Source organism: Pundamilia nyererei, unplaced genomic scaffold (genome assembly GCF_000239375.1).
Source record: "Pundamilia nyererei isolate P.nyererei 1_Seehausen unplaced genomic scaffold, PunNye1.0 scaffold00154, whole genome shotgun sequence".
Taxonomy (NCBI): Eukaryota; Metazoa; Chordata; class Actinopteri; order Cichliformes; family Cichlidae; genus Pundamilia; species Pundamilia nyererei.
Genome location: NW_005187555.1, coordinates 115,530 through 137,018, shown reverse-complemented (window position 1 = coordinate 137,018; position 21,489 = coordinate 115,530). Strand labels below are relative to the sequence as shown.

At 44.3% G+C, this 21,489-nt stretch overlaps 3 protein-coding genes across 4 annotated transcripts in view; 1 reads left to right on the top strand and 2 right to left on the bottom strand.

The window, feature by feature from the left end:
- The window catches only part of slc7a10b (solute carrier family 7 member 10b), a 19,505-nt gene extending 5,452 nt beyond the window's left edge, over positions 1–14,053 (bottom strand). The window contains exons 1-9 of one of the 2 annotated variants that reach the window (XM_005745089.1): positions 13,843–14,053; positions 8,920–9,124; positions 7,906–8,057; positions 3,202–3,327; positions 2,962–3,115; positions 1,117–1,240; positions 944–1,024; positions 311–414; positions 135–231 (exon numbers count right to left, since the gene is read on the bottom strand). In XM_005745089.1, coding sequence (XP_005745146.1) covers positions 135–231; positions 311–414; positions 944–1,024; positions 1,117–1,240; positions 2,962–3,115; positions 3,202–3,327; positions 7,906–8,057; positions 8,920–9,124; positions 13,843–13,984 — 1,185 coding nt within the window. In that variant the 5' untranslated portion in view covers positions 13,985–14,053. The remainder of the gene's footprint in view (positions 1–134; positions 232–310; positions 415–943; positions 1,025–1,116; positions 1,241–2,961; positions 3,116–3,201; positions 3,328–7,905; positions 8,058–8,919; positions 9,125–13,842) is intronic. The other variant, XM_005745090.1, reaches the window with a different exon arrangement.
- Positions 14,054–14,553: 500 nt separating this feature from the next.
- Positions 14,554–17,689, bottom strand: faap24 (FA core complex associated protein 24). The gene is made up of 4 exons (XM_005745087.2): positions 17,467–17,689; positions 16,278–16,420; positions 16,043–16,198; positions 14,554–15,702 (listed from the first exon to the last, which is right to left on the bottom strand). The coding sequence occupies exons 1-4, from the start codon at positions 17,567–17,569 to the stop codon at positions 15,454–15,456; spliced, it is 651 nt and encodes a 216-aa protein (XP_005745144.1). The 5' UTR covers positions 17,570–17,689; the 3' UTR covers positions 14,554–15,453.
- Positions 17,690–19,195: 1,506 nt separating this feature from the next.
- The window catches only part of tdrd12 (tudor domain containing 12), a 30,034-nt gene continuing 27,740 nt past the window's right edge, over positions 19,196–21,489 (top strand). Inside the window, exons 1-4 of the mRNA XM_005745160.2 lie at positions 19,196–19,281; positions 19,501–19,556; positions 20,263–20,424; positions 20,507–20,643. Of these exons, the coding sequence (XP_005745217.1) occupies positions 19,533–19,556; positions 20,263–20,424; positions 20,507–20,643 (323 nt within the window). The 5' untranslated portion in view covers positions 19,196–19,281; positions 19,501–19,532. The remainder of the gene's footprint in view (positions 19,282–19,500; positions 19,557–20,262; positions 20,425–20,506; positions 20,644–21,489) is intronic.

The following is a 21,489-nucleotide window of genomic DNA, read 5'->3' as shown; positions in this document are numbered from 1 at the left end:
AACGGTTCAATATCGATACGAATATCGTTGCACCCCTATTAAAAACAGCACTGTGCAGTTAAAAACAATTAAAATACTGTTTATGTGTAGAAAGCACTGAAACTGAGACTTCTGTAATATCAATGTGTACATACGCAGACGAGCAGGGCGGGGATGGGCGTACATTTCTTATAGTGGATCATGGCCAGCAGGCTGGGGAGGTGACCTTCTCTAGCTCCCGAGAAGCACAACCTGTTGATAGGAAAACCAGCCCGAACTTAGCAGCTGCTTCATTATTCAAAACCACAGAAAAACAGGAAGCCCGGCTCACCTGGAAGACGTGAACAGGTAGCCGTTGATTCCTCCAAAGGTAGACAGAGCCACAGAGATCGGCATGATGACGGAGAACATTCCCAGCAGCTTCTCACCAAACGTCTGGAGAGCAGAACAACAGAAAGATTGACCAACACGCTCAGACCACAGCGGTGTTCTTTTAATCTGTTCCCGCAGACTCTGATTGGCTGAGCTAAGCTGAAATAGATTTCCTCACTTTTAAGCACACTGGAACAAAGGGACAGGTACCCATGAGTCTGATTTAGTCAGAATCAACCAAACTTTCTTTTTCATCAGAACGTTGGGATATGAAGACGCTTTTTGTTGAGTTTTATTTTCTTGACTTTGAGTCCTCTCCACAACCAAAGCTTAACACTGATTGGTTACTGATTGCATGTATACGTGTAAAGGTTTTACAATGTGTTGTGGGAGGGTTTTCAGTCTGTGTGTGCATATTTGACTACTTTGTCAATCCTAGATGTTAATGTATTTTATAGGGTATTTAGTATGTGGTGCTCTCTCCAACACTGGGGGATATAACTCAGCTGCATAACCAGCACAACATGTCAGAGGAAAAATGTGTAAATTTAGCTGTGGGAGGGCCTACCCCTTTAATAGTGGTTAACTTTACCTGGTTCATCAGGCTACGTCTCCAAATGCAGGCTTTGTCTGTCTTTGTGTTACACATGACTGCTCCCTTTCTACCTTTCCCCTCGAAACACAATTTAAAAAGCAGTTTGGTTGCATGAACACGTCATTTTCAGCAGAGTTGGACATCGAGACCATGATTTCCATGTTACTCACTACAGCCACAGCATTGGATGACAGCAGCTCCTCGGGCGACATGGAGGAGAAGTAGGCGATGTTGGTGAGCGTGTACACAAAGGTCACCAATGGGATGGAGATGTAGATGGCACGAGGTAGATTCCTGACCGAGGCCACGCACCATGCACAAACGACACAGTCCAAACCAAAACATTTACAACCACATGTGAAGTTGAGGGATGAGCTTTTCAAGCAGGAAGGTCTGGTGGTCAGCTCACTGAAACGAGTGAGCTGACCACCAGACAGCAGACTCCTTTCAAAGTGGAAATATTCGGCTTATTTCCCGTCATATATGGCACGTCCCTGTGGTGCATGTTCGGAATACTTTAATTATCCCCAAGGAAATTATGTGGTTGCTCCAAGACATTAACAGTAACAGACTTAACTAATTAAATAATACAATACTTTACAAAGTTTACAGATTTAAGAAAAAGCACTAATATATTTTAACTCTAACCTGTGAAACTTTTACTGTAGAGCATGAAATTAAAGTTTTAGATCAATGTCTGCACAGGAAGTCCCTGTGAGACAGAATCTCAGGCTTCACAGTTTTTTTTACTCCTAGCTCTGTATGATGTCACGGAGAGGGGATGTCCCTAATTTGATCATCTCAGGCAAAAAGAGCCCCACCCACTTCGCTTCCAATTTTCCATCAACCGATCAGAAGACAGTTGATTTAAAAGGGGAGGAGCTAAACGTCTCGTTTCAGACAGAGGATGAGCTGAGGATCTGCAACACAGAGACCCTCAGAGGAGGATTATTTTGAACTGTGACTCATGTAAAGCTCCTCTAGCAGAGTCCAAGAATGAAAACATGGAAATGAGCAGAAAGGATCCACTTTAAAGGAAGTTGCATATATTTATATTTTACTCACATATTTGGTAACACTTCATAATAACCATCAGTGATAAATGGCAACCTGACAGTTAACTAAACTGTAGTACTGTTCCAAGCAGTGGAAAAATCATAAAATAATAAATAGTTAAATAATTATTTTACATGAAAACTGCTGCGGCCTCACAGGCCTTCAGCATCGGTCCTGTGTGTAATACATGACTTTTTTAAGTAACTCCAACAGTGAAGAGCCGAGGGGCAGACAAAAGGAAACAGAAGTCCCTCTGACTCATCAATGTACACCAGCTGTATGGTTTCCGATCCATTTACCTATTACTGAACATAAAAGTTAATTAACTAGAAATTTTCCATTTATTAACCCTGTCAGGTCTCATCAGCAATGACCTTAAGCCTCATTCTTTCCTACTAGATGTCATTTTTCTGTTGTTCTTGTGTGTCTTAGCAAACAGAAAGCAATAAATAAAGAAATAAAGAAAAGCGTGAACCTGTAAGCCTCACAGCCGGTTTTTATAAAGTGTTACCACGTCTTATTTAACACGGTCGTGGTGAATAAAAACGGAGAAATAATGAGGATCATGGAGCATCACTCTGCTGAAAAAAGAAAGTTGTAGCAGCCAAAAACAAACATTAAAGGAAGTGTTAGACATCATTTGGTTTGATTGACGGAGGATTACAAAAGTGCAAGATTAGTTTTCAGATTATATTTTGGTCTCAGCAGTTGCAAAAAATTGCAGCACATTAACAATCTCATTTGCTAAGTAGGACCTTTTGATGAGTTGGTGGTGATCTGGTTACTGTAAGCAGGCTAGTTTCTCACTTTCCAGTCTCCTTGATTTTCCTCGATGTCTGACGTTTCCTTTAAAGTTTCATTTGGATGAAGTTCTCGTGTTTGGGCACTTACATATCTTCAGAACGTTCCCAATAATTTGTGAAAGCAAAACCACGGTGATGAGAAGTGTGAATATTCACCGTCTGGGTTCGACCACCTCCTCTGTCACGTAGTTGAGGAAGTTCCAGCCGCTGAAGGCGAAGGACGCCTGCAGGAAGGCGAGCGCGATCTGCCCAACCGACGGCGTCCTCTCCAGAGAGAAGGCCACCTGAGGCGTCAGCGCCTCGTAGTTTCCTGGTGGTTACATGAGACATCAGAGCTTTTAGCTTTACCTCAGGAAGTGGAAAAGTGTCAGATCTGTTGAGGGCTGGCAGATTTACCATTGAAGATCTGGACCAGACCAACTACAATGATGAGGCCCAACGCCATCAGCTTCCCCACCGTGAAGACGTCCTGGATCCTGGTGGCCATGCGGACGCTGGAGCAGTTCACCCAGGTCAGCAGCACTGAGCCGAGCACAGAACCTCGTTAACGACACACTCGGGAGGACAGAGAGTGCTCAGAACATCTCTACAGTTTAAAGGTCAAACTTGGCACGTCTCCATTAAAGATCAAAAACTATCAGCTGATTCTGGGGGGGGGTTATTACTGCAGAAAGCTCTCCTCAGGAAATGAATGCTTAGGATTTGTTATTTTCTTTCTGCACAGCTGAATAACCTCCACACATTAATGAAACTTTTAAATGAACCACCAATAAGCAGTAACGTGTCTCCAAGCTCAATCCTTCTGGGCTCAGGTGCTCCTGTTCACAGCTGCATGCTGGAGGTCACCGCTCTGTGGAGCCACATCTGGGCTGAGAGTTAAAGAATAATGAAGGAAAAAAGTTTAAAATTTAAGCCCTCCTTCACATTTCCCAAAGCCCTATGGTGGGCCCTCGGGGCTTATGTTTGACAGCCCTGATCGGGGGGAAGGACAACTCTGATTTCTTTGAGAGTCAAGGAAAAGGCTATGGAAGTCAATCCAGACAGAAACATCTGGAGTGGAACCTCTAAGCTGCTAGCGATGGCCTTTCCTCAAGGCAAGGAGGAAAGGCCTCCTGGAGTAAGACCTGTCTGGGTAAGAGGACAACACAGGTTTGGATCACCAGTCCCCGTCTGACTGGGACTGAGCTGGACATCACTGGAGACTGACCAAAGGTTGCTGGTCTGGACTGAGATCAACACGTAAAGCCGGTGGAGTGCTCCTTTAATAAGATCAGCAGCAGTATCTGGTCTCCATCCCGCGGTCCCAGTGCGGGTACTCTCACCGGCAGTGGGCGGCAGCAGCCGGTTACCCTGGGAGGCAGGAATGTGGGAAAAGGCCGAGTGAGAGAGGGCGTGATTGTTTCACCTCGTCTATCACTGTCAGCGGCTTTCCCCTGCTCGCTCTCATGGTGGCCTCGCTCTCCGGCACAAAGGCAGGCTGTCAGCCACACAAAACAAACCACTTCCGTTGCGAAGGGCGAACAAAACCGTCTGGGTGCCCCTCGGCCACCCTCCGAGGAGGCCGGATCGAGCTCACGTTTCAGGATCCCGTTCCAAGAACGAGTGTGAAGGAGGGCGTCAGGAGTCCAGCTGTCTCTCTTCAGATTCCAGCTCAGACATTATTTACTCATTGATCAGGCATTTGCAGCTGGTTACAAGACATCAACCAATTAGGCAGCCCGAGGGGTCGTGACCTCTGCTCGGGCTGTCCTCACTGACTGTCCTTAAACGTCTAATGACACTCGCTGTCTTTGAATCAATTCTTGATAAAAACAGCTGAATTTTTCGAGTCACACCCTGCTTTTAAGATTTTTTCTCAGATCTAAGAGTTTTTATTTTACCCCACTGGATTAGTGAACTTGCAGAGTTTTTATAGCCAGCCTTTCCAGTCACTCCATAGTGTAGTAGCTTACACATTTACCTAACAAGCCAAGGCCATCAGTCCAAACCCAGGAGGAGACAGTCCCCTCACGGACAACTTCACAGTGAAAGGAATGGGACCAAAGAGTTAGCTTATGTCCTCCATGTTAATGTGTCTAACAGCTTAATTCAGTGCTGACAAGCAGTAAGTGTTTGAGACATTCAGACAGTCTTTGCAAAGGTCCAGGTAGCATGGAAATGACCCTGTACTGACAGTTTACAGCCATCTATTAGATTCCTGTTGTTATGTGCTGGAGTACAAATGTATATAAAAACTGGCAAGTGTTAAAAGAGCTGCAGTTCCTCTGATGTCCAAAGTTCAAACTACCGCAGAAAAACAAATGTTTGCAGCTGATACAAACACAGTTTTGCTCTCTATAGACAGACTTCGCTCAGCTAACTGGAGCGCCTGTGCTGTTGTCACTTCTACCTCCATAAAACACACACGGTGACCAAAATTTCAGCACTGAGGTTTCATGACTGGACCTCCCAAAACCAATCACGTGTGACTTTAATGCACTTTTATACAGAGTTTATAAATACATGAAACTGCCATGATTTGAACTGTGTAACAGAAATGCTGGACAGCCGTGAGAGGGCAGAAAATCTGCAGAGCCGAAGAGCAGAGAAAGCAGCCGGGTCACTTTTCTCGCCGTCTTTCTTCTCGTTCTTTACACAGAGCTCACTTCATGTGTGAACAACTGAGTTTAACAGCATGAAAGCCTTCGACGAGGGTTTGTTCAAAAGTGTGTGCCATTATGCTCATTTCTACCATTCACTGCACTTTGTCGCTCTCTATGAAGGCAGACTTTTGACTCTGCTTTGGAGTGTAGCCTTTCAGAGCAGCTATAAACACTCAGCTTTGTGCAAACTGTTTGCTTTCAAGCAGAATGTGAAACAAACATCCCTCTGCTGCTGCTTCTTCAGTTCATTCACACCCTGAGCACCAAACCGCTCTATAGAAACTGTAAACTGCCACACACATGACGCTGAATAATGGACCCACTGACAGACAAAACATGGATAATCTTTGATTCGGAGGGTTTAAATGATTTTAGCTCATCTCATCTCCTGGTCCTGCTCTTCTTCCTCCTCCAGGATTCCAATGCATTTTTTATTAGAAGCATTTTAACACACTTTACTCTCCTCCGACATTCAAGTAATGCTGCATCACTGCTCTCTGGAGCACAGAGGGAAGATGAGCACACAACGAGCAGCACGGCAGACTCGCAAGCCGCAATCTGCAGGTCCATGACGTAATTCTCCACGCTGCATCACACCGAACATGTGATTTTTTTTTATTAAATGGTAAATAAATGGTAAATGGCCTGCATTTGTATAGCGCTTTACTCAGTCCCTAAGGACCCCAAAGCGCTTTACACTACATTCAGTCATCCACCCATTCACACACACATTCACACACTGGCGATAGCAAGCTACATTGTAGCCACAGCTGCCCTGGGGTGCTTTTTTTACACAGAATTTCTGCCTTATTCATTCTTCCCGTTGGCCACTCCACACAAAATCCCCCAAATCTGGAAACACATTCAAGCTCTGTTAAAAAGAGCAACCAGTATGTTTCTGATCAGCACAACTGTTTCTAAAGATGAATGCTGAGCAGCAGTATCATGGGACACAGCTGAGGTCAGAGGTTTCCATCCACTCGTCACAGGCTTGAACCTCACAGTCATTTTGGGCTTTTAATGATTTCTTGGAACGGTTCTTCTTCCAGGATGGACAGTTTTAAAAAACTTAAACAGGATCTGGGTGCTCAAGTCTGAATTGATTTTGATGTTTACGTGCACATGCTGAAAGCTTGTGATAAATGATGTTGGAGGTTCTTCAATGTCTTTAAACTTGGCCGAGGCCTGTTAGCTTCTCATTAGTGATCATGGTTAATTACGACTGACAGATTCTCTCTGCAGCATAAAAACGATTTGTTTGACAGCATTCACTGGATTGACCAATACTGGGAACAATGGGAAAGTCCAGCCATCTCAGTGAAGATCTGAAAAGCAGAAGTTGGGAAAGTCTCTCTGAGCCGTTTCTGAGCAAGGATCCAAGATCACACAAGTTACTCAGATCTGTCCCCACTGAGGTCTGGGAGACACCCAGACTGTCCCCCTCAGATGACAGGAAACTGTTAGGATGTTCAGGAACTACCCGGGCCATTATTATGTTATGTTCAGGAACATAGCCTGCCATTGGACTAGAATCTGCTGGAACACCAGTGTCACTTCCACAGTGAAGCCAGTCTCACATCTCCATGGACCAAGAAAGAAGCTCCTGTTTCAAAATCAACGAGCTCAACTGAAATCTGCCCACGTGGACGAGCCAAACGGCGTCTGGAGAAAAGTTTGATGGTCAGATGAGACAAAGATGGAGCTGATTGGAGGAGCAAAGGTGAGGCTTTCAACCCTGAGAACACTGCAGCTGTGACGCATGGCGGTGGTAGCATCACGCTCTGGGCTGTTTCACTGCCAGTGGTTCTGGTACATTAGACAAAGTGGATGGAATAAAGAAGGAGGACTACCTCCACAATCTTCAACTTCTCCAACCAACAGCTAGACGGGTGAAACTTGGACACAGTGTTGGGTTCCAACAGGACAATGATCCCAAACACTGCATTTGGATAAACCAAGTTAGCATTAAGCTTATGGAATGGGCCTCCCAAAGCCTCGACCTCAACGCTGCTGAAAATTTGTGATATAAGCTTAACAGTTGAGTCTGTGACAGGAAACCAAACAATATACATGAACTCTACTGACTTTTCCAAGAAGAATTATACCAGAAGCCTGTTGATGGGTACCAAAAGGATCTTGGTTGAGGTACAACAAATATTAATGCAGGTGAATGTATATTCTGATACGCCACGAAAATCTGCCATTTGAATCAAACAGTCTAAAGGCACCTTTTAGAAAAAGTTTCTGGGACAACGAATTTGGTTGGAAATGTGTTTCATCACTACAGCGTCCGAGGTGTTGCCTGTTATATACATCCCGATTCGTACTGCATCTCCTGTGGGCCTGAAGGATCGACCTTATAGGTTTTCCACAGAAGACAAAACAATGAAGCAATTCTTCTGACTTGATGAACTGGCCTCACACTGATCAAAGTGTGTTTGATAAAGTTATCACTCACGGAGACAGGTGGCAGACAGCATCCGTGTCGCCATGTACGGTGGAACGCAGTTTGGGAAGACCGGCTGCAGTATGTAGCTGGAGAAGGTAAGCGCGATGACGGCCAGCGTGGTCGGATACATGATGAGGACGGCGCTCCACAACAGGAGGAATCTGGAAGAGAGAAGGAGCTTCAGTGACAAACACAGATTCAGAAACTCTCCATAACTCAGCAGGACACCAAAACACGAGGCAAAGCCCTCGCCGTGGATTTCACTGGTGAATATAAAAAAGACCACGTCCAGTGTGAGTGCAGCTAAAGAACCTCTAGACTTCTGGAGTCTTCATGGTACTCGTAAGACAGTCCAGAATAACCGGGCTCTGTGGCCCAAACTGTTTCCTTTTGTTCGTCATGTCTTTGACAGAAGGACAGTAACGGGTTTCTATTGCAGCGAAATCTCTTTCTGTATCATGACCCACTTTAGGCCATCCTCCAGTTTGATTTGAGGTGTGAAGCGAGCAGCAGCAGCGTCCTGATGGCATCACCTTCATCCACCACAACGAGACGCTTCTGCTACACACATTCGAGTTAATGAGTCTGCGTCCTTCCAACGAAGTGTCGTAACTAGAAAAATTTACATGAACAACAACTCAGAAAGTTTTTGGTACACAACCTGCCTGTGTGACGGCAGAACGTAAATGTTCGGTTGATGGTAAGAACCTGCTGGTTAGCTGTGCTAATTCATGTCTTCCATATCTGTCTCCATGTGTAGTATGAAGCTACACCCTTTACCTGTCCATGTAGACTGACCTACATTGGTCAAGAAAATTATTTACTGGCATTAACCCTGATAAAAAGTCATATTTCTTTATTGTACAGTACTGTGGCAAAGAGTTTGCTCCTTTTCTCTTTTATGTTATTTCCACATTTGAACTTATAGCAGTCTCAGGTTAGTCTCAGGCCCCTGACATTTAGATTTCCATCATCCTAATCCTAATTCAGTGAAGAGCACTGGACACACAAAGGGTCACTCACCCCGTCAGACCTCCAAATATCTCTGTGACGTAGGAGTAGTCGCCTCCAGATTTGGGAATGGTGACGCCCAGTTCAGCATAGCAGAGGGAGCCCAACGCAGCGATGCAGCCTCCCAGCACCCAGACCACTAAAGCCACTCCCACCGAGCCCGAGTGCTCCAGGACACCCTTAGGAGAGATGAAGATCCCGGAGCCGATGATGTTCCCTATCAGACACATTTAACAGGAGTCGAGATCTTTAATATCTTGTATGTTGAATAACCCAGGTCACATGAGGTATGTGTCACTTTGGGGTGCTTTGTTGGTGAGCTGTTATGGTTGCCATGGTTGCCATTAGTTTTTAATCATTCCTTGTGTTTTCTTACTTCTCATGCCTTTTTTCTTGTCCTGTCTATGTCATGTTTCATGTTAGTCTCCTGGTTACTTCCTGGTTTACTTTGTTAGTTTTTTCCTGGTTTTGTTAGGCCTGTGATAGATGGGTGACCTGTCCGGTGTGTGAGCCCTCCCACCTTGCCCTGGGACACCTGAATTTGATAACCAGAAGATGGATGGATGGATAATGTCTCATATTGTCAAACGCCTCAACTCCTCTCTCTTCATCTTTATTTTTGTTGTTGTTGTTGTTGTTTTGGGCCGGGGACACATTGTACATTCATTTGTATTCATGTATTCTGGTGACACAAACATGAGGATCAGGGGTTAGTGTGCCTGTCTGCAAGTCAGGTAGAAGTCAGAATTGATTTTGCAGGGGACGCCCAAAGCATCAGCTCTAAGGAAGGATGAAGAGCTTCAAGCTTTATGAGATACATTCAGGAGAATTTGGCTTTTGCTTGCTGTCAGTCCAGAAATCTGCCAAATACTAAAAAAGAGTAAATGAGACCCAGAAAACAATGCAAAGAATGAAGCTGGAGGTGGAGACCCCACAGGGTCCTGATTGTTCTCTTATTGGTCACATAGCACCATCCTTCTTGCACGTGCTTCTCACATGTGACTTCTTTGTCAGAGAACATCCTGAACATTTCTACTGCTCCAAAGTCCAAACTGGTCCCCTCTGAGTTTATATAGAGGACATAAAGACACAAAGAGCTCCATAACAGAGTGAGTTAGAGAAGGACATACAGGCCATAACTCAGGATGGGAACAATTCCTCCTGCCCAGAGCCTCAGTATGCAGCGTGGAGTACCAGTAGATCCGACACATTCAGTCTACAGCACTACCAGTAGCGTGGCAGAAGGCAGCCAAGTGGCACACACAGCCATTACATAACCAGACATAAATTATCCACTCCAGTCTGCAGAGGTGGGAAGTGACCGACTCACCTTCTGCAGCAGCTCATTCCTGCAGCTTCCTCTCTGAAACATGTCAGCGTTGAAGGGATTAAAAGGTCAAGAAAAAAGATTTGAGTTTGTTTTAATCTACAGAAACATGACTTCAGATGCAGAGCTCCCTGCAGCGTGCAGAGCAGCCAGTTTGTTCCCTCCGTCTCTCTGTGAATGGAAAGGTGTTTCAGCATTCTGCACACAAAACCTTCCTCTTGTTCTGGAGGGAAAAAACATAAAGCCAAGTGTGGATGAGGTCCAGTTAGCCAAGACCTGCACCAACACCCACGGAGGCAGCAGGTTAGCAGCCTGGGTTCAATGCCTTGGAGCACTCCATTTACTCGATAATAAAACCACTGTAGGTCGGCCGTAACAGCTGGAATCCTCATTACACACCGGAAAACTGAACTGATCGCTTGTGGTGAAAAAGAAATGAAAGACAGCTGCTTTAAACCACAGAAATGTTTCGTTGTGTGCAGAGTGTCGGCCTATCACAGCAGCTTGTTTAAGCCTATAAAACACATTTTAGTTACTCATTGTGTTTTTACCCTGAGGTGAAACCATGTGAGCTTCTTGGACAATAACATGGATGAGCTGATAGAGACTCATCATGAGTGTAGTTTGATGTGTTTCATGGAGACATGGCTGCACTCACACCTCACAGACACAGTGTGGGTACCAGGCCTTTGGAGGTTTTGGGTGGACAGGGACGTTAATCCAAGCGGTAAGAAGGAACTGAGGAACTGGAATAACAGCATGAACCTGGACACGTGACCATGAAGGAACATTGAGGAGACTGTTGTTGTGATTTGGCGTTGTATATAAAAATATAAAATAAAAATCGATTTGAACGTTACTGCTGCTCAGATGTTAAACCTCCGGCTAATGCGTCCATATTGTTTGATGAGGGAATTTCCCCCCAATCACTGCTTAGATTCCTCCATCAGCTGATGCAGAGACCATCCACACGACTGTGGTGAACAGCTAGACATACATCTGAACACTTCCTCTAACATCTGTTTCTGCTGCCACAAGGACAGATGAGGAAAATCTTTCCCTGCATCATAAAGATCCTTGTTACAGTTTTTTCTTGGTGACTTGTTAAAGATTTATTTCATTTCTATTAAATTCTGCTCCTTCTTTTGTGGAGTTTTTACCTTGTTGAGCTATTTTCTTTTCTTTAAGCTATACTGTTAGAAGGCATTTTGTGCCTGCTAGTAGACCACAAGGTTAAAATAACCCATCGTGATAACTTAGAGTAACTCTGGTAAGACAGCAAATAGAAAAGGAGACTTTCAGGGCTGTGAATGACTCCAGATCTCATGACTGATTCTTGTCTTTCTTCCTTGGTCAGATCATCTGCCACCATAGTTTGTGCCTACATTCCTATGCTGATGATACACCTCTTTATCTCAGTACCTAACCCTCCACTCAGCTCCTCCCACAATCACTTGCAACTGTCTGCATGAAATCAAAACACGGATGTCATCTAACCTACTCAAACTCAACAGAAATAAAACACAGCTCTTGGTTGTGAGCCCCAGAGTCCGACTCCGGCAGACTAAAAGTCTTCTCATTGACATGAACCCCGAGGTTTGCAATCTGGGTGTTGTTCTGGACGCTACGCTCATCATATCTGTCACCACAGCAGCTTTTTTACACCTTTCGATTTTGGCCATTACTCATTGATTCTGTAGCAGACTCTCCTCCGTGCCTCTGTCACCACCTCGATTATTACAATGAAGTTCTGTTAGAGATTTCCAGCTCCAGTATGTCCAGAACTTATATGCCAGGCTTCTAACTCACGCTGACCTCTGGGAACATATCACCCCCACCTACAAAGCTCCACTAGCAAATCCGTTACTGCTCTGGCCCCTCGTTACCTACTAGGGAAAACCTGCTACTCCATGCTGCTAAGCCGTGGGCCTACTTTCTGTCCTCACAAGAGAAAGGTCATTTATCCCCATACATCCTAAATGACGTTAATGGGAGTGTAAAATATGGCACAGGTATGTATGGTTGGGTTTATGCACAAACAAAATCAGTCTGTTGGTTTGAAAACGGAAAAAACCAAAATCCTGTGTTAAAGTCCAAAGTTCTGCCGACATATACACCAACCACAGCCTCCTCCCTGCATTGATCCACTTCACTGTTTTGCTCCTCTGTGCCATCTAAAGCCACCACGGCGGTCCTCTTGAACCTGGCTCCAGCAGTGAGTGCGTCCCCACAGACTCATGTAAAAACTTCACATTTTACAGCACATTTACAGTGATTTTATGTTATTTTACATTTGACATGTAAAATCACAATTTATTTATGTAGATTTAATGATATTCTAAAATATCATTAAAAGCACACAGTAAAATACTTTTATATTACTTTTTTTTTTTTTACAGTGCAGAAATAAACATGTTTGCAGCCAAGAGACTCTCCAGAGAGGCCTGGGTCTGCTCTGGAACTCGTTTCAGAAGCACCTCACCAGGAGGCCTCCAGGTCTGATTATTGAGGGGGCCATAACCCTCCTAACGCCCTGGAAATTACGCCCCTGGACCCACTGCAACAGGTTTCTTTCAGTGTGGGCAGTTCCTCGCTCTTCGTCCCTAAAGGAGAGCCCAGAAACCCTGGAGAGGAGGCTCATTTCCATTGCTCGTATCTGTGATGTCATTCTCACAGTCCCCACTCAGAGTTTGTGAGTGTAGACGTAGGTAAGAATGCAGATCGGCACCTTTGCTTTCAGACTACGCTCTCATCATCACAGCACACCGTCAATGATCTTGAGGCCACCATAGTGCGCAGCATCCACTTCTTGGCTGTGTCCAACATTCTGTGGATAAAACCTTTGTACAGAAACTTCAGGCTGTAAACAAGCTTATTTCTCTGCGTGTAAAGCTGGACAGTTTAACATGAGAGCCTCTGCCTCAAGTGGACATTAGAGGAACTGCACTTTTTGGCACTTCAGCACCAGGCTCAGTCCCTGAAGGATTCTGTCCGCCAGTGCTGAAGGAAACCTACAGCCATGTATGAGGCTCAGTACAATATAAAAGTTCCTCCTTGTGTCTGTGTGCCAAGCAGAAAAACACAGTTTATATATATATTTTTAAAAGTACTCATTTAGCTTAGATAAACTCTTTTTTGCGCACCACAAGCAGTTTGGATGCTGATTGGCTCACTGCAAACATGCCCAGCATCAAACGGAGGAACAACAAGAGCCCGTTTGAAGCTGACAGTAGTTTTAAGTCAGACTTGAGCTCCTGCAGGCCTCCCCCCTCCATCCACCCTGGATGATGCTCCTCTTTAAAGCTCCCAGCTTCTCCTTCTGCTCCAGCAGACAATGATCTTCTGCTTCACCACAGCCTGCTCCTGGACTTCATGTATTTCAGCCACGTAAGCACTACAACTCAATTTGATGTGAACCCACAACAAATATGGACTCCCTCATTTTTCTACCCCCACAAGCTGTGAGTTTCCTGTGCAGCTTTCAGCTTCTAATCAGCCACAGAGGAGCTGGTCCGTTTCAGCACAGCTCTGATAAAGAACGAGTTTTATGTAAAGTTCTGCTGCACTAAATCAAAAGAAGGAGGAATCTCCTTGTTTTTCAGCCTCACCTATGATGATGGTGCAGGCGCTCAGCAGCCCGATCTCCTTCTTCAGAGTCACTCTGTCGGGGATCTTCTTCTCCTTCTTCCTGCCGTGCGTCCCGGTGCCGTGCGGCCGGGAGCAGATGCTGCCGCTGTTCTGTCCATCCATGTCCGCCTACCCGGGTCCGGTCCGATCCTCCCAGTCCCAGTACTCCCAGTGCTCCTGTCCTCTCCTCACTCCGCATTCATGCAGACTGAATGGGCTGCGCTTGCGCAACAACCTGCCGCTGTCCAGGGTAGAATGTTAAATACCCAGGACTCACCAAGAGGCGTTCAAGGACACGGAGAGGAAAACGGCCCGAGCACTCTCACCTTCTCCCGGTCCTGCCGAAAGGGATTAGTGCAAGACGTTTAAGGACCAGAGTCTTCTTTTAGTCTAAGTGACGGAAAGAAACTCCCCAATTCTGTAAGGATTTAAAGACATTTCATATTTTCAAAAGTATTGTCATTGGCTCATTTGAAAATATATAGAAGAAAGATGAGGTAATATAAAGTTACAAATATTAATGTAGTCGAGTGTGCCAAATTTCAAAGAGCACAGTGTAACACACAGCCCAACATGTCTGTGCATGTGTTAGTATCCTCCGACTGAAATGAGTCGGTCACACAGGAATAACCTGCAGCTCATTTCATCACAATAATACTTTCAGGTATTTTTAAAGCAATAAAAAGAAAAAATGCGAAACTTTGTTTTTATTTTTATTTCACAGTCGTAGAAAACAGTTTTGCATGCATTCAAAATCTGGAAACTTTTCTCTGCTCAGGAGGCAAACTGATGTCCGAGTCTGTCCTTTAAAACTGAACCATCATTCAGGTCAAAATAAATAATGCAGAGTAAAAATCGGCACATGAACCGAGTCGTGGAATTAGCTCAGGCTCAGCTCTGTGGCCAGTGACAGTTCGCAGGTGCTCCCTGCGCCTGCACACGGGAACACACTGGGCAACATGTTAGGTTAACGCTGCCTCCAACGCTTCCTGCTCACGCTGAAGGCTGCGCTGCAAACCGTCGTCTCAGAGACACAAATGTGCGAGTAATTCTTGCATCAGCCCAGCCTGGCGCCTGGTTTAGAGCGACACACGTCAGGCAGTTTGCAGGAAGCCTTCGCTCTCACGCATCTCAGGACGCAAACACCGTGAATGTCGATGCAGATGAGGAGCGTGCCTGACCTGCGGCACCACTGTGAAAAGTGCTGTTTGCTGTGCAGGTCATGGTCACCCGGCTCTGATCAGGAGCGATGGCCCTGATCGTCCAGTGACTGTTCTCATTCCTGGGGTGTCAAATAATCCTGATTTACTCGTCAATTTAAACTACGGTTTTTTTCTATTAGTGAGATGGATCAGGATTCCTGCTGCGACGGGGTTATTCTCCCCCAAACGCCAACCTTTACCTCATTTTAACCGTGCAGGTTTTATTGCTTCAACCTAACCAGCAACTGCAAGCCAGAGTAAAAACTGTTTCTTCAGCCTCCTCGTGCAGACATCTCAGCTCTGGGAACCAGGACTGTTGTCTCTCAGTGTGAATCCATGCTGCAGGAACTTCAGGCTGGATTTTGGCCACTGTAATCTGAACTGAGCTGTTCAGGTCCCGGCAGTGTGTTTGTGGAAGAAGCTATGGATCTGCTGAGCGCCAGCCTGGCCCACGATGGGTTCCAGCTCGGCGGGGGAGGCGTTGCAGAGCTGCTGGATGCTGGAGAAGTGCCGCAACAGCACCAGAGCTTTGACCTTGCCCACCCCGGGGATCTGCTGGACCAGAGCCAGGACCAGAGGGTCCAGCAGGCGGGACGAGCTCTTCCTCCTGAAGGGGTTCTCCCTCCCCTCCCCGTGAACCTGGAGACAACAAGAACAAGCCTCAAATTCAACAAGAAGGCCAGCTTTGATCGGTCTTTTGTTCTGATTGGTTTGAATCCTTTTTGTTACGCAGGGTTTACAGCGCCTGTGACTCACAGATGTTTTCATCATATTTCATTATGTCTCTGTGAAACAAAAAGTCACGTATGAATAAATTCCCCTTATGTTGTGTTAATCCTGAGCTCTCACTGATGTGATTCTGTATAGCAGACCGTTGTCTATGAAAATGAACTTAATGCAATATTTTTATGACACACTTACAAAATGTACCGTAACCCAGAGTTAAGGACTAAAAATCAACACATTCTGGAAATCTTACCATCTGAGTGATGAGCTGTGAGGCGTCGGCCTGCCCGCTGATGGGCAGCAGAGACAGGCCGAGGTCAAACACCACAAACTTCTGCACAGCGGGGAAGTACTGCTCGCTGAGTCTGGTCTTCTCCACCAACACCAGCTCCTGGAAGCTGCTCCCAGCCTGAAAACAAACACGAGGAGCGCCTCCAATATCAACCTGAACATCATCGAGAAGCTTCCAGGTTCCACATCAAACTTACGTTCCTGTAGCGAACCACCTTCCTCTTGTAGCTGCTTCCTGCGATGATGTCACACTCAGAGACGTAGAGGACACTGCTTTTGTTGGGCAGGAGGAAATCTGCCACGCCGAGCTCAGTCTCAAAGAGGATTTTCACACCTCCACCTGCAGCAGATGCAAATTCATTGCACTAAATACACAAACACTTTAGCCAGAGTGGGAAGCACTCACTGTGTGTGGATCTGTGGGTGCTAAAAGCACACTGTTACTAGAGCCATCCAGTCCTTCTCTAAAAGCAAACATTACATTTCTTAAAAGTGCTTTAAAAGTCCAAACACCCACAGCTACAAACATCTGACTGACACTGCCCCCTCACTGCATCATTACATGCAACATGCGGCTTCTGCATTCTACGTTGCGCGTCAGACGACCACAAGGGGGCAGTATATAACGGTGTGCAATTAAAGCCGCTTTAACTGAAACTGAAGAGAAGCTGCCTGCACATAGAACTCACACCGCTGTCTGTATGTGTCGTCATCATTCATTTGATCAGTAATAAAGTGACTGACGTATTTCACCGTACTGAACCTCAGGAGTGTTGTTGGACAGTTTAAACACAGGGACCTCGAGCTGTTCATGCTGCTGGGTTCTGCACATCGACACGACGCTTTTAAAGCACTGTACTTTATGTCAACTCACCAAATGCTTGCAGTCTGACCACCTCACTTATTCACATCTTAATAAGAGAAAAACTGCCAAGTTGCAGCCCTCTGCTGTTATTGCTCATAAAATACAGATTTTTGTGATGAAATCAAATCGCTATATTTACAGAGCTACGTAAGCTATGTCATTCAATTTTAGGCCAAATATCTGATACTATGAGTTTTATGAATATATCCTTTAAAAAAGTGTAGCTGAAGTTTAATAATAAATTCTGAGAGCATGAATTTGTTTGAAAATATTATTATCATCATATTTGAACATTAACATTAAACTCTGGCATCAAAAAATATGTTCTATTGAAAATAAACTATACTTAACACAGTATAAATAATTCAGGAACTGTAAAATAAGGCTTCACATCTACACGCGTTTTGCGTTTCATGCAGAACTCCACCCCCAAAAACACAACCTTAAAAGTATTAAAAGTCAGTACTTTTATAATAAAACGTTAAAGGCGGGTTCTCGTCTGATTTTTGGTGAACATTTACCTTTCAAACCCTGAATGAAGGACGAATTTCTCCATTTGTCGCTGCAGATCATGTGTCCGTAAGGAGGAACCGCGTTAAGCAGCTCAGGCGCTTTGTTCTCCATGCAGCTGAGCGCCACAGCGGGTTAAAGTTGACTTGGAGGACTGTAGGACGTTAGCTACCAGGGTTCGCTTTTGCCTCCATAAGTTAACTCGCTTCCTCCTCCTTCTTCTTTATAGGGTTAATTGGCAGTTGGCAAACAGCAAAATGGTGCACTACCGCCACCAGCTGGTGTGGAGTGTGGACCGAAATGACAAAAAATTGGATTTTGTAAAACCATCGCCCTTTCCTCTCTTCCTCCCCTTGCTTTTGCCACCTTTCCTTCATTTTGTATCCCATTCTACTCTTGATCTCCGTCCCACTAACACTAATATCCACACCTACCATCGGTCTCCTTGTTGCTTCTTTTGCTGTCCTATCTGTTTCATTTCCTTTAACTTCATGATGTGCTGGTAACCATAAGAATGTGACCACAAGCCCCATCATAATTATTCTGAGTAATGTTTGCTGGATCTCTATCAGAATGTCAGTCTGCATTCTGAGTGACTGTCTTGCAGACCGGCCGGTGATGAGCTCGAGTCTGAACATATCACAGAACTTAGTGGTTTTGTTTCTTCAACCCACTGGACTGCTAACAATAATGAAACCATTTCTCCTGTGCACACTGATAAATGGTCACTGATCCTTTTCCCTACTTTGATATTAAATTCAGGAACAATAAATGCTATCCCGCTTTGGTTGGCTGTATTCTTTGATGCATCCATGTAGATTTTGACATAACTACAATACTGATTAATATATTCCTGCGCTGTATGTGAAGATAAACCCCCTCTCCTTGTTCTTTTTGTTTAACAATGTGAAATATGCTACTGCATCAGGGAGCATCCATGGTGGTATTGTAGGCAACGGTGCTGTTTGACTTATGTTGATCTTGTCCAGATTAAGTTCAGCTGCTTTCTGTCCCACTGTCCACCCAAAGCTCTTCAGTTCACCTTTCTCTTTATCCCAGCACGGTTGGAAAACAGTTTTTGTCGGATGATCTTGACCATGTCCTTGTAAACTTGCCCAGTAATTCAATGCCAGTTTGTAATGTCATTTCCCCCATTTCTCTTCCTCCTTTCCTGCCTGTGTTCAGATGACGGACATACACCTCCACGTCGCCCCCTGGAGGACAGGAGGAAGAGCGCACCTGCACGGCCTAGATAATATAAGAACTTTATTTATCTCGAGGGAAGTTCTTTTGTCATCGGACAGTGTAAAAATGACAAAATGCGTGCTAAAAATATTTGTGTTTTTTTTCTCTCCTAGATCCCCCTCCGCCTCCCCCCTTTTTTAAAGATTTTTTTCTAACGTTTTTTGTGGGTTTTTCCTCTTAGGGAATCGGGTTTTATGGCGTTTTTTTCTTTTAAATTTAAATTATTTTATTATATTTATATTATATTATATATTATTATTATATTATTATTATATTTTAATATATTTTTAATAGGAATTTCTTAATCTTATTTTTATTCTCATTTATTATTTTTATTTTTTCTTGTAAATTATTAAGCTTTCTTTCTTGGAATTTATTTGGTAAATTTCCCAGCCTTTTCTTCAATCACGTTTTATACACGAACATATTTTAATGGATAAAATTAATACAAAATAAATAAAATTTTTACAATAAGGAAAAGGCTGGCACCGTAGCGCCCTCTACCGGTCAGACTCGGCACTGACCCCTCCGTCTGCCTTTCTTCGCGCCTTACACTCGCTGCTGCTTTCGCCCACAAACAGGTACGTTCGACCTGCGAATTCGACGCTAAACAGAAACAAGTTACAGGGAAAAAGTTGTTTTAACCGAAGACTGAAAAATGTTTCTTCTTCTTTTTATCATTTGAAATTTCAGTAAAACGGAGCGTAGCTGGCGAGCTAACGTTAGCTAACGGGGCTCAAGTTTAAACAGTTGGCGTTCGAGAAACGGTAAATCTGTTAAATCCGACTGTTTTCTTCCAGTGTCGCTGCTTTCGGACTGACGAAATAAAGAAATGGTGAAAATATCTGTTCTGAAGGTACGTGAGCCTTTAATGGCTGTGTTACTGCTTTAATTAGCTAAACGTGGCTCACGGGTTCAGTTTTGATGCCCAGCAGATGTAGTTGGTGTATTTAACCCTTTCACGCACAGTGGTCACTACAGTGGACAGCTATTCAAAGGCTGTTTTCTTGTATTTGTGTCAGTGTTGATGGTGTATTTGCACATAAAACACTACATTGGACACACATGTGTCCCTTCATACTCTGCCACCCACTGGTCAGCCCGTGGAGTGGTAGCCACCTAAGTGGACATGTAAAAAAACAACAACCAAATCTTAGAAAAGTATGTTTTAAAAAGAAAGAAATTCAAAAACCGTCTTTTCATGCCTAAAGATGAATAAAAAATCCTGATTGTGATTGTCATGATTCATGTGCTAAAGGGTTAAACCTTTAAAATATCACTTATCACAAAGGTGTTTCAGGTGTGATTACTTGTCACCTCCATAACAGAAGATAGCCTTTATTAGTTCCCCACGTGGGAAATTTGTCACATGTCACTGGGAGAGGGTGAAACAAAATAAGTGTAATAATGAAATGCAAAGACTGAAGACTTTATTTTCTTTAATTTGTCAAAATGTAAGTTAGGTATTTAAGTGAAGTTCAAGCTGAGCATCAAGAGGTGCAAAACATACCTTTCTAGGCAGCACAGTGATGATGATGTGTACTTCAAACTGAACTCTGCAGGTGGAGAACCCATCGTGTCTCTGGGGTGCCATTTGGGGTCTCAGCGGCGATGTGGAGACTTCAGAACATTACAAAAAGCTACATTTTCAGATGAACCTCTTCTACCGCGACACCACGCAGGACGTGTGCACGCTAAAGCCTACGTCGTTGGAGGAAGGACGGGTATCAAGACGTCAGAAACATTGTCGCTCCTGTGTTGGGCGAGGTGATAGAGTAAGGAGATTTGTGTGTGCTTTCCTGTCAGGTGTATGTGGTGTACTGGGCGGTAAAGAAGTCGTGGTTTCGGGCCGTGGTGGAGTCGATCTTCGTGGACTCGGTTTCCTGTCAAGCTTGTTGCTTTCTGGTCGACCACGGAGAGCAAGTCGTCGTCCCCTCAGAGCAGTAAGACCAGAGCAGCTTGGGAAAAACTGCTTCCACCTCGTATCACACACACAACAGTCGGGTCAGAATAGTGTACACAATATATCTTTAGGCTTCATGCAAGAACATTTTCAGCCTGTAATCTTAAACCTGTTGGGCCTTCAGTTAGACTTTGCAGCGCCTTTAAAGCTGGTTAGATTTAAGTGCTTCAGAATAAAATATAAGGTTTCAGGTGAAATCTAACTGATAATCCTCATATTTAACACATTTAACATAACTGATACTGCTAAAACATGGCTTCCCACACACAGACTTCAGAATCAGAGAGACTTTATTTATCCCCAAGGGGCGATTAAGATACAACAGAGCAGCATGACATTGAAGATAAGGACAGTGCCTAAACAGGCAAAAAGAGTGAGATAATAAATACACAGGATATACAGGATATACACAGTTTTAAAAGTACACAATTTCAAAATTAAAGTGACTGAAAGGTGAATAAATAACTGTGACTAAAATGGAGTAAAGTGTCGGCAGTATAAAGAGTGTAGAGTAGTTTATGTTTCTGGTGTTGGAAATGTTCTTATCGGCTGGAGCTAAAAAGCAGAGGGGCTTTGGGGACAAAGGTGGCGCGCCTCCTCTCAGTCCTGCAGGAAATGCAGCGGAGGCGCCGCCCAGAGGGGAGCATTGAAATTACAGGGTTCGTACGGGTGCTTGAAATCATTGAAAATACTTGGATTTTAATGTTGTCTTTTCAAGGTTTGAAAAGTGCTTGAATATCAGATGTGGTGCTTGAAAGTGTAGCTGTATTTCATTCACCACAAATAACTATCTGATTGAATAGTTTTCTTATCAGATAGAGAAATA